We start from the raw sequence: 17,456 nt of genomic DNA on the forward strand, positions 1-17,456 counted from the left end.
ACATCAAAACTGCTTTTCATTTTCCTCATTTATTCCATCTACTTCTATCCTAAGAAATAGCCTTCCTGACGAATTATTTCCTTAATAAGTATACTCTGAAACTCCTCAAGCAAAATGTCAATAGATTTCTTCTTTCTGCCTTCACCTATAACTCAATATATTATCATTTAAAAAATATTAATTTGGAAGAAAAAAACTGTTTTATTTAGATTGCTGTTTTCTTTTTAGGAAAAGTTGATCCTAAAAAAAAGGATCAACATGCAAAAATATTTTGGGACAATTTGGAGAAAAGAGCAAAGCTAATAATAATGACAATAACCCGTTGGATTTCTGCTCAGGAAATGGGCTGGTTACTACTAACACAATGTTCCAACATAAAAATGTATACAAATTCACATGAGAGAAGAGGCAATGAATAAGAAAAGTCTCATTGACTATGTTATTGTTATTGTTGATAATGATGTTTTATCTCTGGTGCAGAACACTAGAGTGTACAGAGGATTTGAAATTGGAAGGGATCACCATTTAGTCTTGAGCAGGATAAAATTGAATTTCACATTGAAAAGAAGAACATTGTTTGGTTACACTTGGATAAAGGATTAAACTAAGAATACAATTTCTTCTTCCTTTTTCTCTCTTTTACCTTGTGGTGTTGAGGGTTTTCTATTAATTTAACTGCAACTGTACACAAGGAGAAGGTGGTTAACCCTATGCCTCCCATGTATCCTATGTCTGTAGAAACGTTGAGTTCCCAGGGCCAGTTTGCCAGCTTGCAGGATGAAAAACACTGCAGTTCACAACCAAGCGTGACTAACTTGGCTATGTCTGAGAAAGATCCTAAGCTCCTCACATGTGAGCAACAGGAATCGAACCCAGGACAGTCCTTTCTCAGGCATATGGTTGTGAAGTGCATTGCCACTTGGCTAATCGCGTAGATTAGCCAAGTGGCAATGTCTCTGAATGGCTACTAATGGAATTTGAACTGCTCACCCAGTCTCCAAAAGTTAGGGGTAAAATAGTCTAGACTATTCCCTATATGGGAATAAAAGAATTGGCTGATTTTTTTTAAGGTACATTATAGATGGGAGCCATGTAAGGAGGGAAGAGAAGTTGTCACTAATAAACTTTCTTATATGTTCTGAAACTGATGCCTATTGTTATTATATGATTTTCATTACTTAAGCCACCTTTGTAGACTATTCTAAATTATAAAATCTAAGTAGTGTGTACATTTGCTTTTTACTAGTGTTTTTTTATTAAACATTGCAATGACTTAACTACACTGCAGTGATTTTGAATTGTTAGTTCTTCTCCTCTTCAAATTTCAGATGAAAACTAAGAATGCATAATTACGGAAGACAAACTGTAATTTTCTTAAAAAAGAACATTAAAAGGCTTACAGGAATATGATTTAGTTACTTCTAAATCTTACTATTTTTGAAATAACTTAAAGGAGTTATTTAAATTAAGGGATATACATCCCATATTGTTTCACAGCCGAATAAGAAACTCAAAGAGTTTCAAGCTGAATATAGAAACTACATAAAGTTCGGTGAGTCCAAGTGTAAGCAAATACTTGGATAGTGCAACACTAGGGCAACTCATGGTAAGGGTGGAGCAAGCTCCAATCACTGCTCTTGGTATTTTCCCATAATGTGAAACCCAGCTCCTAGCAGCTGTATTACTGTTCTACATTATGAGAGAAGGTCACTACCCAGACCGGATTCAACCTTTATTGAGGTCTCATCAGTGAGCAGCTAGACCTAGATAATACCAAGTATGTAGCGAACAGAACTTACATACCCTACTATAAGAATTGCCAAGAAGGTGTCCTAATAAATTACTAAATATATGAAGAGCCAAAGGCTCTTTTAAGTTTATTTTTTAACTTGGTTAGACTATAATAAATTTAGTTTAATCCTTTATCCAAGTGAGAGCAAACAAAGTTTGCACCTGAAAATATCTTCTGGACTGAATATGGTGTTGTACTATCTTTCCTGGGTAAGTAGTACAATACCAAGCAACTCGTAGCAAAGGTGGAGCAAGCTACCAACATTCCTATCTCAGTATCTCTCGTAATGCAAAACACATCTCCTTGCGGATATGTATAATGTTATGCATTAAGGGATTAGCCCCTACCCAGACTAGTTTCGACCTTTATTGAGGTTTCTTCAGTGGGAGCCAGGCCCAGAGTTGGAGATACCAGGTACAAGCAATAGCAAGGTCATCTTTACCTATACGAGTTGCGAAAAGGTTTGCCACCTTTTTTTCATTAAATTACTCTGGATTTAGAGAAAGATGTTGAAAGTTTATTTTTCACTTGGTAAGACTATAATAAATTTAGTTTAATCCTTTATCCAAGTGAGAGCAAACAAAGCTTGCACCTGAAAATATCTTTAGGACTGAATATGGTGTTGTACTATCTTACCTGGGTAAGTAGTACAACACCAGGCAACTCATAGCAAAGGTGGAGCAAGCTGCCAACACTCCTATCCCAGTATCTCCCATAATGCAAAACAGATCTCCTTGCAGATATGTTTCTGGATATCGCCCCCCCATACACAACTTATTGATATCTATCAGATAGCCAGTCTCCAATCCAATACACTAATCTAATATCCAACCCCCATCTGCTCTAGTTTGACTATCAATTTATCATGAGGTTCTCTATCAAAAGCCTTTTCAAAATCTAAGTATATTAATGTATATCCTTTTCCTCTGCCCAAGGAAGCAGTCACTTTATTGTAATAAGTAAGTAAATTAAGGGATTAAGGGATTGGCCACTACCCAGACTAGTTTGCTCTCACTTGGATCAAGTATTAAACTAAATGCATTATAGTCTAACCAAGTGAAAAATAAACTTTCAACATCTTTCTCTAAATCTAGAGTAATTTAATAAAAAAAAAGGTGGCAAACCTTTTGGCAACTCGTATAGGTAAAGATGACCTTGCTATTGCTTCTCCCTGGTATCTCCAACTCTGGGCCTGGCTCCAACCGAAGAGACCTCAATAAAGGTTGAAACTAGTCTGGGAAGTGGCCAATCCCTTAATGCATAACATTATACATATCTGCAAGGAGATGTGTTTTGTATGGGAGATACTGGGATAAGAGTGTTGGTATCTTGCTCCACCTTTGCTACGAGTTGCCTGGTGTTGTACTACTTACTCAGGAAAGATAGTACAACACCATATTCAGTCCTAAAGATATTTTCAGGTGCAAACTTTGTTTGCTCTCACTTAGATAAAGGATTAAACTAAATTTATTATTGTAAAATTATTTAAATTAAGGGATATACATCCCATATTGTTTCACAGCCGAATAAGAAACTCAGAGTTTCACTGTTTGAGTTTCTTATTCGGCTGTGAAATAATATGGGATGTATATCCCTTAATTTAAATAATTTTACGTCACCGAATTGAAGCCTTGGCTCTTCATATATTTAGTAATTTATTAGGACACCTTCTTGGCAATTTTTATAGTAGGGTGTGTAAGTTCTGTTCGCTACAAACTTGGTATTATCTAGGTCTAGCTACTCACTGATGAGACCTCAATAAAGGTTGAAACCAGTCTGGATAGCAACTTTCTCTCATAATGTAGAACAGTAATACTCCTAGGAGCTGGGTTTCACATTATGGGAAAATACCAAGAACAGTGATTGGAGCTTGCTCCACCCTTACTATGAGTTTCCCCATGTTGCACTACCAGATGGACTATGAGTTGCCTTGGTGTTGCACTATCCAGGTATTTGCTTATGCTTGGACTCAAACTTTATATAGTTTTTATATTTGGCTTGAAACAATATCGGATGTATATCCCTTAATTTAAATAATTTTACATCGCCGAATTGAAGCCTTTGGTTCTTCATATATTTAGTAACTTAAAGGAGTTTTTAAAAATTATTACGGTTGGTTGATTGATATGGATTTATCAATCAACATAGCCTCATAGCCTGAGTTGCTGAAGCAACTCAGGCTATATGAGTTCAGTGTATTATTGTCTGTGTTCTAATGGCCAGTTTCCCTATTTTGCAAGAAGAAAAAATTGCATTCCTGAAAACTCTGCCACACTGGCAAGAGAATGGCTAACTCACCTTCAGTTAAAAAGCCTTAATAAAAGTTCACATCCTAGACAGAATTCAAAATCCAGGTCTTTCCAACAGAAGGGCATCATCAAAACCAACTGAGCTAAATTATAATGAAAGCCACTATTAATGTTGCACTACTTCATTTTCAGAGAAAGATGGAATTGGACTACTCAAAAGGAGTTGTTAATGGAGAAGAAAACATTACAGGATCAGAGATAGTTATAGAAGATTTTGTTTACTTGATTAAAAGCTAATTATACTTGAAAAGAAATTATATTCTTGTATATTCCTATCTATAAGCAAACAAAGTTTGTGTGTGAAGTATCATAATAACAAGACTAAAAAACGTTTTTTAAGAACAGCAAAAGAATACATATACAGAGAAAATTTATTAAATTAAATTCTGCACAGAATGCTAAAGTTTCTGAATGAAGTCTTACATGTCTGCTACATGTAAGACTTTGTACTGGCAATTATTCATTTCATTTATTTAACAGTATTAACTTACAAACCATAAGAAAAAAATATACTAAATTATTAGGCTGCAGATATTTTGCTGGATTTCACTCTAGCATCTACAACACACACAAACTTGTCAAAAAATAGAAGGCACGAACAGTCAAATAACTGTGGAAACAATTCTTCTATTTAACACGTGCAAGTTTGTGTGTGAAGTATCATAATAACAAGACTAAAAAACGTTTTTTAAGAACAGCAAAAGAATACATATACAGAGAAAATTTATTAAATTAAATTCTGCACAGAATGCTAAAGTTTCTGAATGAAGTCTTACATGTCTGCTACATGTAAGACTTTGTACTGGCAATTATTCATTTCATTTATTTAACAGTATTAACTCACAAACCATAAGAAAAAAATATACTAAATTATTAGGCTGCAGATATTTTGCTGGATTTCACTGTAGCATCTACAACACACACAAACTTGTCAAAAAATAGAAGGCACGAACAGTCAAATAACTGTGGAAACAATTCTTCTATTTAACCACGTGCAAGAGATGTCCAGTGAGTGGTCTGTCAGACATGGCTTGTCATAATGATGATAGCATATAATTATGTTCCTCAAGGCAAATTTTTTTGTCTAGATCAGTGGTTCTCAAAGGGTGCGCCCTGTGGTATTCCAGAGAAATATGTGTTCAGATATAAAAATAAATATAGTTACTCTATTATACCTTTTCATTACGGATATACCGCTCTTTTTGTCAACACATCATTATTATGTTAATTAACAGCGGTTTTTCTTGCAAAGAGAACAAGAATATGGTTTATTCTTGTTATGTATATTACTTATTTTAAAAATGTTGGAAGTGGATGTTATGTTACTTATTTTCAGATAAATACACCCAAATAAAATCGATAGATTTCTCAAAAAGAAGTGTGATATTGAAGAATCAGATTCTGGAAGTGAGCAAAAGTTAAGTGCAAGTAAGAAAGCAAAATCGCAGCCTACTCGCAAATATAATGAAAGTTATTTAAGCTTTGGTTTCACTTGGACCGGAAGTGAAGATCATCCTTTAACGCTATATTTAGTATGTGGATGTAAAATGGCAAATGAATCATTGCTTCCTAGTAAATTGAGTAAACATTTTTAAAACTATACACTCTAATTTACAAGATAAATCTGTACGTTTTTTCAAGAGATTGTCTGAACAGTAAACAAAAGCGGCAAATTCTTTTAAAAGTATAATGACTGTTTTTGATAAAGCTCAAATCGCTTCTTATCAAGTCTCAGAACTGATAGCAAAAAAAATGAAAGATCATACTTTAGGTGAGTCACTTATTTTGCCTGCATGCAAAAAAATTGTCATAGCAATGCTAGGAAATGAAGCAGCAATGAAAATAAGCAAGATTCCTCTGTCCAATGATCCAGTTCACAGGCGTATTATAGAAATGTCTTCTGATATCGAGAAAAACGAATGTAGTAATAAACTTCAGTATTCAAATTTTGCATTGCAAGTTGATGAGTCAACAGACATTACCAAGAAGGCGCAACCCTTAGCATTCATCAGTTTTATTAATGAAGATCAAATAGTAAATCAGTTTCTTTTTTGCAAAGAATTAAGTGTGTCTACAAAAGGTGAGGATGTTTTTAACATTTTGAATAGCTATCTTGATAAATTGATAAATGGCAGTTAACATGGAAGTCATGTGTAGGCATTTGTACAGATAGAGCCCCTTCCATGGTAGGCTGTGTTAAGGGCCTTACATCTTTTGTAAAAAAACAAAATGAGAATGTTATCGTGTTATCGTAACTCACAGCTTTCTTTATAGGGAGGCCTTGATGGCAAAAACATTGGGAGAAAAATTAAGAGAAGTTTTATATCAAGTTGTTCAGATGGTAAAATTTATTAAAACAAGACCTGTCAAATCGCGTTTATTCAAAAAGCTTTGTATCGATATGGATTCACAACACAGATGGCTGCTTTTACACACGGGGAAAGTACTTACAAGTACTATCAAGGAGGAAAGTACTTACTCATGTACATGAACTACGACAAGAACTTCTCGCGTTTTTTGAAGAGATGAAACAATTACATTTTTGTAACCTCCTTCGGTGCGAATTTTGGATTGCCAGGTATTTGGCCGATATATTTCAGAGCAGCTCAATATTTTGAATACTAGCATGCAAGGGAAAGAAGAAAATATTCTCACATCCACTGACAAAATGAAAGAGTTTCAGAGAAAACTACAGATTTGGAAAAGAAAAGCTGTTGAAGGTAATTTGGAAATGTTTCCATTGGTAAGTAACACTTGCATAAATGAAACACTTCCAATAATAGTTGAACATTTAACAAGTTTAGAAGAAAAATTGAGTTCTTATTTCCATCACTTAACACTGAACAATACGATTGGATTAGAAACCCATTTACGGAAACTTCAAGTGATTTTGGTTTAACATTAACAGAAGAAGAACCGGCAGCTATGTCCACTGATCGTGGATTGATGATTAAACACAAGGAATCGTCTCTTGAAGCCTTTTGGATTTCTATAAAAGAAGAATATGTGTCAATATCTAAAAAAGCTTTGAACATTTTACTACAATTTTCAACATCATATTTATGTGAATTAGGATTTTCTACCATCACCACAATTAAGTGTAAAAAGAGAGGAACTCTTCAATGTACTGATGAGGAAATGAGAGTTTGCCTTTCAAATATATGCCCAAACATTGAAGCAATTGCTAGGACACATCAGGCTCATGTTTCTCATAAACACAAGAATGAATAAACTTAAGGTATGTTTCATTTTATTTTTTTTATCGCATTATCTTTTTTATGTAATATTTGACTTAATTATTATAACATATTTCTCAGAAATTTGTATATGTCAATTATTTGTAGGATTTTAAATGCACCCCGACTTCAAAAAATTTGAGAACCACTGGTCTAGATAGTAAGCTAGGCAGGCCAACCACTTTTTAAAGAATACCCTGGATATGTTAAATGATGCAGTTAGCCCTTTGGAGAATGAATAAGGGTTGCTATTAAATGTTTGGTTTAAAAGTAAAGATTATATTTCTTTAGCACCCTGGCTATCTTTTCAAATGAACCCCAGATAGATGGAAATAGTTTTTACTAAAAACTAGGCAAAGTGGATATTACTTTAATGCACTGGCCGAGAGTTTGCTTGCGAAAAATACATTTCTCTGAAATTTTGATTTCCTTAGTACTGAATGAGAGTTTCTGCTCTCTTAAGGTTTCTACCTGGTCTCTGAAGAGAACCAACTAGTTCAAAACAGCAGTCAGGCCAGTGAAACCTTTATCAAATGAACTAATAAAAGGCAAATATATAGACACTTGGGCAGCATTCATGTCTTAAGCAGTCCAAAGCTACGACAACTCGGAGAAGCCGGGGATTGTATTCTCCTAAGCTCTCAGGTCAACTTGCGAAACTATCATAATTTCTATGTAATATCTATTTCAAGAGTTTGCACCACTGGTTAAAGAAATGTAGCATTGATAATCGAGATCCATTGTAAAATCTGTGTCAATGGAATAAATAATCCTGGCCCTATTAAGTGTTTCAAGAATTTTATTTTTTTTTAATTCTTGGGATCAGTGATAGTGTGGCATGTTTATATATCTTCCAGAGTGCATTCGAAATGGTATGATTAGTGCACTGAGGAATGGTAGAAAAGCTATATTTGTAAACCTTATAGATTTTTCCTAATTATATATAGTTATCTTTCATTACATGACATTCAAATAACCAACCCTCAGCACACCAATCATTAAATGGGTTATTATGTCATTTGACTGTTCAGCTGCACTATGTAACTATATTCTTAGTTGGCTAAGATCAATTTCAAAACATGAATGGTTAATTGAGAGATGATATTTTTTTTTTAAAAATCTCATTAGAAACAAGATTAAGTGAAGCTAACAAAAAAAAGCCTCTGAAATCTGTGGTTTTAAATGAGTTTTAATGAGTAATATGAATTTTGATTTGTCTGAGGTTCACATTTATAGATAATTAAAGAATTACCCTATCATTATCCAACATGCCACTCTGAATAAAAGCTTCCATATCTTCTGCTTCTCCATCATCATCATCATCTTCTTGAGGAGGCACTATTTTTTCTGGATACTAAATGAAATAATGTATTTTTAAAGGGATTCAGTAATGTAACATATTAAAACTATAATAATTTCAAAAAATGAACAAACATATAGCATATGATTTTGTCATTTTAAAGACAATGTTTTGAAACTATAACATCAAATTAAAGTATAAAGAAAACAATATCATAATTTAATAACATGCATACATGCCTCTCAATTGAAAACAGCAATATTACAAAAAACTGAAATAGTTGATGTACAGATCTTATCTACTTTTAATCATTAATTCATTGAAAGTAGAAAATAAGAAGACTCCAAAATGAATAGTAAGAAGTGTACAGAACCAAGATTCATTTTAGAAATAATGGACTTTACAACCGTGTTATAAATAACTATTTTTTGACAGACGTTTTGACCTTCATATTAGGGTCATCATCTGGAGTATATACAAATATACAAGGACAAACTGAGTTACATTTCACACAGCATGCTAAAGAGACAATGTTGTTTTAGTTGTTTTAAGGATACTTGCGACATAAGACTGAATGATATAATCACGTAATCACAAGAATAAATAAATAAATATCTTTCTTGTGATTACGTGATTATATCATTAAGAGACAATGATTTGATCAACGGTTATTCTACTGGCATGACCTCTAGTGAAAATATAATATATATATATATATAAATATATAAACAGATAAAATTAATTAACCCTGTGGTGGTCGAGGTCAAAATTACAGCGTAAGTCACGTGTATCTGAGAGATATATTCATTATTAGTATGTGCTAAAATGCGATAAAACTTAAAAACACTGCAATTATAATACACGATGGTTAATTTATTTTCAGTTACAATCTAGAACTTATTGAACAAAGAAACAAAGAAAAAAAACAACAACTAAACCAATACTATACTGACATCGAAGTTTGCGGTATCTCTCAGATACAATTTACTATCAAATATCACTTTCAACTCTATCATTCTCATCATCGGACTCAAGTAACAAAATCGCTGAATCTCTTCAACATCTGATGGATTATCCAATCAATATATTTTTCCAGCCATTTTCAATGGTAAATAAAAAAACAACAACTAAACCAATACCATACTGACATCGGAGGTCACGGTATCTCTCAGATACAATTTACTATGAACTATCATGCACTTTTACATAACACATATTATACCAAAACCGCATAAACAATGTGGAATATCACTCGTAATATATGCGTGCGCAGCTACTCATGACCTCCAAGCTATACACTGGATATGTGTAAGAATATTTATATTAAACCATATGTATGTATCTGTCAGATCAACAGCAACCTCCACAGGGTTAATTATTTAGGAACTACATCAAAGCTAAATTCTATTTAAGATAACATAAGAGACACATTCTTCCATACAGATAGTTTTTTTTTACAGTAACAATGATGTCCTTTTAACATGACAATTGTTATATTAGATTTAAGATTCTGGATTATCTACAGTCCTGTTTATAGTCAACTCTTAACACAGGGAAAGGTTCAGTGAGTAGAATATTGTCTTCCATATGCTTAGGATTTTCAGACCATCAATATTGTTCATAGGGTGGTTGATAAGAATCTCACAGTCTTTCTTAAATTTACGTTCATACCATGTTTTGGTGTGGTGTAAACAACTGGTGCTTTTTCAGTCAATTATATGTAAAGTGTTCAAGGCATGATCAGAAAGGCCAGCTTCACCATAGTTATTATATTTAATGTGTCGTTTGTGTTCTTTTTTGTCTGATAGGAATTGTGCACCTGTTTCCCTTATATATATATATATATATATATATATATATATATATGGTAGATTACAGGTGCAATAAATATGGTATACTCCAGGGTGGGCCAGCAGAGGGAGTGGATCTTTGGATGAGTAGAGTAAGCTTTTTAATTTTGCAGGAGGTTTAAAGGTAGCTTTGAGGTTGTATTTCTGTAGCATTCTAGATATTTTATCTGATGTCCCTTTAATGTAAGGAATGGTTATAGTTTTATTGTAGTATGTTTATCTTTGTTTTTTATTGAGGTCTCGTAGAGAATTTTGTTAATAGTGTTTTGGCTGCAACCATTTTTTAGGAAAATACTGCTGATAACTTAAAATTCGTCTTTAACGCTTGTTCACTGGAGCAAATCTTCAAAGCCCAATTTTTTAGAGTATTAATGACACCTAGTTTTTGTGTTGGGTGGTGGTAGGAGTTTATGTGTATATATTGGCCAGGAAACCAACACATACTGAAAGATGACAAATTTCATCTACCACCTAAAATTATTCACAAACATCCATTCTATGATGGAATTTTGATTTGCAGCCTGCTAAATGAGAAGCTGATGCACTATGCTCAAGAAAACCAGAGAGAAAGGGAAAGGAATGGTTTTTGACCCATTTTCATTAACAGTAAAGCAGTTCTAAACTTTAATTCTTTAATGTTCATACTTCAATTTAGTATAGCCAACTGAAGGAAAGAAAAAAAAAATACCCCTATGCTGTTATTGTCCACTATATCTCAGAATGATTATAGGCACCTCCAAGGAGACAAAACTCATCTTTATTCAAATAATACCTATCATACCTCTCCTTACATTCCTTCATTATCAAAGCACTCACCACCACCGCCTCTGAAATCCATTCCAGCATTAACTGCTCATCAAGCAAAAAAAATCTAGTTCTCACACACACAATTTCTCTCTGACCCACATCCACAAAAAACTTAGGTGATCAAATATGTGCACAGTAGTCAAGATGGAGTCATATTATAACCTTATAAAGATGGATAATTACATCCAAATCACTACTTGTGAATGTGAAATAATCCTTCAAGAAATTTTTGCATAATGTAAAATACATTATGTAATCATTTCATCACAAATTCACTTTACACTTTGAACACATTAAACTAACAATCGAAATCATTTGTCCACACAGCAAATTTATTTCAATAATCTTGCAAGATCTCTACATTGCATGTATTAAAAATTGTCCTCTCTGGTTTTGAACCACAGCAAATAACTGAATACCCCCCCCCTTCCCAAAGTCATTCTTTAATTATTGTAGAGAATGATTGGGCACTCCACTAGTCACTCTCATTCTCCTGGATTCTATTCTACCATATGCAGTAGATTCCAGTTAAACTGAGTAAGTCATTTTATTGGAAGAAGTCTAGAAGAACAAACACAAAATACAAATATAACAAGAATTTGCATTGTTTATTAGGTCCAGTCAGTAGCCTCTATCACATGAAGTGTTAAAAAAATCATGTGATCTTGCTGAAAACATTTAGTGTTGATGAAAGGCTACTTTATTGTATCATATTGGATGGTTTTCTGTGCTATAAATACACTAGACTGTTTGGATCAATGAAAGCAATGACTTATACAAGTGTTATGTTCTTCGAATATGTCAGAAATGAAAAGGGACCAAGCCTCAATGCTTTAAAGAGATTGGAGTGAAGAGTTTACCACGAAACAAAAATATGCACAAGATATCTAATTTTTTAAAGAATTGGCTTAATAAATTGGGACACAGAATGGAAATCAAGAAAAATTTGACTCGCACTTGATAACTGTTAAGGAATTCTTAAAGTTAATCTTTTACAAATGTACTGTTCGTAAAAATAACTGTTTATAGTTAATAGTCATCAAGAAATAAGCCACAAGGTCATTAAAACTATTTTACTCACTATGGTTTTAAGCATTCAATTGTGACCAGACACAGTCAACAGGGAAAATGATGTCCCATTAGAAGTGGACTACAGCAGAACTTATGAAGAGTTTACACACTGATGGTAATCTTCAATAATGTAATTAAGATGAAGATTCTGAGGAGGAAATTGTAGCAAAACATAAGTTTGTTGGTGTTTTATGGTTCAAGGAAGGATGTGGTCATACTCTGTCAGTATGTTATCAGGGCAGTATCCAAGTTAAAAAAAAAAAAAAATTGTAAAATATGTCAAGTGGATATTGATAAAAATATATATAAATGTATTTCTAAAAAGAAAGATGTACAAAATCAAGATATATATAAAAAAAGATAAAAATGGGCGTAAATAGCATACCTACTCTCCAACCAACAAACTGTGAGTTTGAATCCTGCGATAGGCATGGATGTTGTGATTGTCTTTAAGCAGTATGTGAATTTCATCGTACAGTGTGAGACCACTGCTTTGCTTACTGGAAGCCCAAGGTGGCTTGAAAACAGGCAAATTCAAAGTGGTCATGCAGGGATGCACACTCTCACCAAATTTATTTATCTAAGAAATATGCAAATCCATTGCTGAAAAACTAGATTTACAAATAAATGGCATAAATATCAACCACATCAAATATGCAGATGATATTATTATTCTTCCAGAATCTAAAGAGCACCTGGGAAAACAATAATTTTAAATGAAGAATGCAAAACATTTGGGATTAAAATCAATCTAAACAAAACTAAAACAATCAAAATAGGAAAGAGATAAGGAAAAAAATTCAATTAACTTAGAAAATCACATTTGAACTGAATACGAATAAATTAAACAAAACATGGAAAAATAACAGCATTTCAAAAAGCCTCAAACTAATACTCTATAAAATCATTATATACTTACAGCAACATATTATTATTATTATTCAGGTCTCCATGGAGTTAAAAAACTCATCGCAGGAGGTCCTTTCTAAGAAACACAAATCTATCAAGACTCATTGAGGGAGGTCCCTCCTAGGAAACACTAAGTCTATCATACCACTCCTTAAATGCATTGACCGTTCTCGCTGTCACCACTCCATCAGGCAATGCATTCCATGGTTCAACCACCCTCCATGCAAAGAAACCACTCCTCACTCTCACAGTTTCTTTTTGTAACTTCCAGGGATGGCCCCTTGTCATGACTCCTTCTGGCTGTTCAACCAAGCGAAAGAACTCCCCTGTATCAACCCTGTAACCACCTCTCAACAGTTTAAAAGTCTCAGTCATATCACCTCTCCTTCTATCCACCAAACTCTGCAGTCCACACTCCTTCAGCCGATCCTCATAACTAACATTGTACAGTCCTGACACCATCTTTGTTATCCACCTTTGTACCCTTTCCACAGTTAATTTATCCCCTTCAAGTACTGGGGACCAGATCCTTGGCCACTCAATCAGCTCACACATGAAAAGTTACATTATAATAATCTTATAATCTAATAATCAAAATCCAGAATCAATAGTGAATGTCAGTTTGCAATAGACTTTCATGATGTATGATCATAATTGGAGTAAAATGAATGTTTCTGATCTAATTCTTAAATTAATTTTTGGTTCTCCAAAAGGGAAATTACAGCCTAAGTAACAACTAAGACCATGAGATCAGTATAATGTATCTAATAAGTGCAATTTAATAGATTAACTCATGCTTTTCACCTTGTATTGTGGGATTAAAATCTCAGGATGAAGAATATTGCTTCCTCCCCAAGAAACAGGTTAATTCACTTCAGCTGAAAAGTCAATATAAACAAATTTTGTGTTGTAAATGGAATTCAAACCAGGTCTTTCCAATCAAAGGGCATCATCTGAGCTACAGAGGTCCTAAGCTTGGAGGGAGTCCAAGTATAATTGTATGCAAGGAATACTGTTTAAGGCAAAACAAATTCCTCTGAACTTGCTGATGCCACTATTCTTTAATTACCTCCTTCTTCAACCATGAAAATGTCATAAATTGTTCTGATTACACTGCAAATAAAACTTCGGAAAACTTAGAATGCAGCTAAAAGGTGTTAATACCTTGGTACTTCCTGACATATTGTCATTCAATCTTCTTCTTTATGAGTACTTTTATAACATATAGTAGTATTTCCCAAATTTTCATCTTGCTAAGTTTTATTCATGAAATCAAGTCCACAACATCAAACATTTCCCTCGCTGATGTCGCTACTCCTCCAACACTCAACCATGAAAATGTCACAGTCCTACATATCAGAAAAAAATCTTCCTCAAAAAGCAGCATAACCCATACGGCTAGCAAGAAAAAAAAAAAAAAAAGACCATTCCGAGGATGTACATTATCTTGCACTTCCAGACACACCAACATCATTTGTCACCTGAAATCGATTAAATACATCAAAATCCACTGATGTAATATTATCTAAGGATTTTTTTCCCTAAACTATTTGAATATTTTTAGTAACAAGATAAAGAAGAAAATTTCAATTCAAATTACTGTAAAAATATCAAGAATATTTCATTTCCAATTACACTTCAAATTGTATTCACAAAGTATCGATTATCACAACATCTGTTATTAATACAATGTCCCATGGAGCATGATTCATGCTCCATGGGACATTGTATGGAGCATGAATTGAAATTGTATTGAAATCCTGACATTGTATTGAAAGCGATAGAGGGCCATCCTCCTGGATGGCCCTCTATCGCTTTCAGCTGTCAGGATTATAGCATGTAACTGAGTGCTAGTGCAAGTTTATTCGTGTCTATAATCACCATCATCATCAAATACCTGTACCCTCAAGGGGTGTACAAGATATGATAGTATTACATGAAAAATTTACATCATTACTAACTTCCTATGTACAATTTTCCCCCAAATCGATCTGTTACCTGTCAAGACTCCAACATTATCAGATCTTACATTTCTATCTTCAAAGGCCTTTTTACCATATCAATCCACCTATATTTTCCAATGGGTCTTTTTCAAATCAAATTAAGTGTTCTCGTCTTATTCCTGCCAACCTGGAGGGTTGGCAGGAATAAGACGAGAACACTTGATTTGCTAATCTTACCTCTCTCATTCTGTTTAAGTGACCATACCACCTGAGATTAGCTCTGCTAACACATTCTGGATGCTAACAATGTCAAGTTCTTTCCTAATATCATTTTTAATATGATATAGCCATTGATGCCATATGATCACACCCCTAATCTTTCTCAAGAATCTCATATCCACAGTCTCTAGTCTTTGGTCAATAGTTTTACTTCTAACCTAGCTCTCAGATCCATAAGTTAAAATTGATGCAAGTTTTTTCACTTGGTTATACTATAAATTAAAGATACCAAGAAATTATATATTAGTGTCTGAAGTTTGCACCTGAAGTATTTTCAGGACTGGGGCAACTCGTATAAGGAAGCTAAACTTCACATCACTTACTTTAGTATCCCATAATACAAAGCACATCTCCTTGCAGACATGTATAATGCCATGCATTATGTGAAGGGTCACTACCTAGACCAGTTTCAACCTTTATTGAGGTCTCTTCACTGGGAGCCAGACTCAAAGGTGATACTAAGGTTGAAGTAATACAGAAGTCATATTTTCATATATGAGTTGCCAAAAGGTGTCAAACCTTATTATTAACACATCTGCTGCCAAGCTCTTAGGGCATAGTTTGTTACCACACACTGAGCACTTTCAGTTCTTCAAGGTCAGTATGAGTAATCTCGTAGCGCATAAATTAAAATAAAAAGAATTAAACGACGGGAAACACATTATTGTGTGCCAAGAAAAATCACCATTGTGCGTGGAAAATCATTTTAAAGTGTACCATTCGTAATTTGATTTACAAATTATGGATTATACTATGGGTTAACTCGGGCTTGGCATAGGAGGTCGATAATTGACATATGAGTATATTCATAGTTGGCTTCTGAGGCTCATTTATAATATACTATACTTTTGCTGAAATTATTTTCCTTCTACCAAGGCCGCAGACATGATCTCCGCTTTACTCACAAGCAAAGGGTCCAAATTAGGGTGCTTATACTACGGGTTAACTCGTGCTTGGCATAGGAGGTCAGTAATCGACATACGAGTATATTCGTAGTTGGCTTGTGAGGCTCATATACCAATTAAGAGTATAATCTTAGTTGGTAGCAAACGTGTTAAATTACTCGGAATTAGAGAAAGTTATTGGAAGTTTTTTCACTTGGTGGTTATACTATAAATTAAAGATACCAAGAAATTATATACTTGGTTTAATCCTTTATCCAAGTGTAAGCAACCAAAGTTTGTGACTGAAGTATTTTCAGGACTGGGGCAACTCATGTAAGGAAGCCAAGACGTCACATCACTTGCCTTAGTAATTCCAGAGTAATTTAATAATAAGTGTGACACCTTTTGGCAACTCGTATATGAAAATATGACTAGTGCATTACATTAACCTTAGTATCACCTCAGGGTCTGGCTCCCAATGAAGAGATCCTAATAAAGGTCGAAACAATGTATGGGGGAGTGACCATTCCCACAATGCATAGCATTATACATGTACACAAGGAGATCTGTTTTGCATTATGGGATACTAAAGAAAGTGATGTAAAGTCTTACTTTCCTTATACGAGTTTCCCCAGTCCTGAATATACTTCAGGTACAAGCTTTGTTTGCTTACACTTGGATAAAGGATTAAACCAAGTATATAATTTCTTGGTATCTTTAATTTAAAGTTAAAATTGGTTTGAACACTATCGTGTATACAGCTAATTTAGTGTTTTGACTAATTTCTCTTTTATTCCATATAAATTTATTCAGCTAACTTCCTACCATACCAGCTTTGTTGATTCTGTTGTCAATTTCCATATTTAATTTACCATTTTCACTAAAAATCGTGCCTAAGTAGCTGAAATGTTTTACTTGTTCTATAGATTCTCCATTCACAATGCAGTTGATATTTTCATCGTCTTTGTCTTATTATTGCTGAGCTTCATATCAATATCTATTACAAAGGTTATTCAATTTAGTCAGAGAATCTTGCAGGCTTATAGCAGATTTATTTAGAAGTATAATATCATCCA

General features: G+C 33.7%; 1 protein-coding gene across 1 annotated transcript in view; it reads right to left on the reverse strand.

The window, feature by feature from the left end:
- Window positions 1-17,456, reverse strand: part of Atg3 (Autophagy-related protein 3) — a 178,808-nt gene that overhangs the window by 69,996 nt on the left and 91,356 nt on the right. The window contains exon 6 of the mRNA XM_090412361.1: window positions 8,590-8,691. Coding sequence (XP_090268487.1) covers window positions 8,590-8,691 — 102 coding nt within the window. The remainder of the gene's footprint in view (window positions 1-8,589; window positions 8,692-17,456) is intronic.

Source organism: Typopeltis vanoorti, chromosome 22, assembly GCF_054136105.1.
Source record: "Typopeltis vanoorti isolate ZY-2024b chromosome 22, IOZ_Tvanoo_1.0, whole genome shotgun sequence".
Taxonomy (NCBI): Eukaryota; Metazoa; Arthropoda; class Arachnida; order Uropygi; family Thelyphonidae; genus Typopeltis; species Typopeltis vanoorti.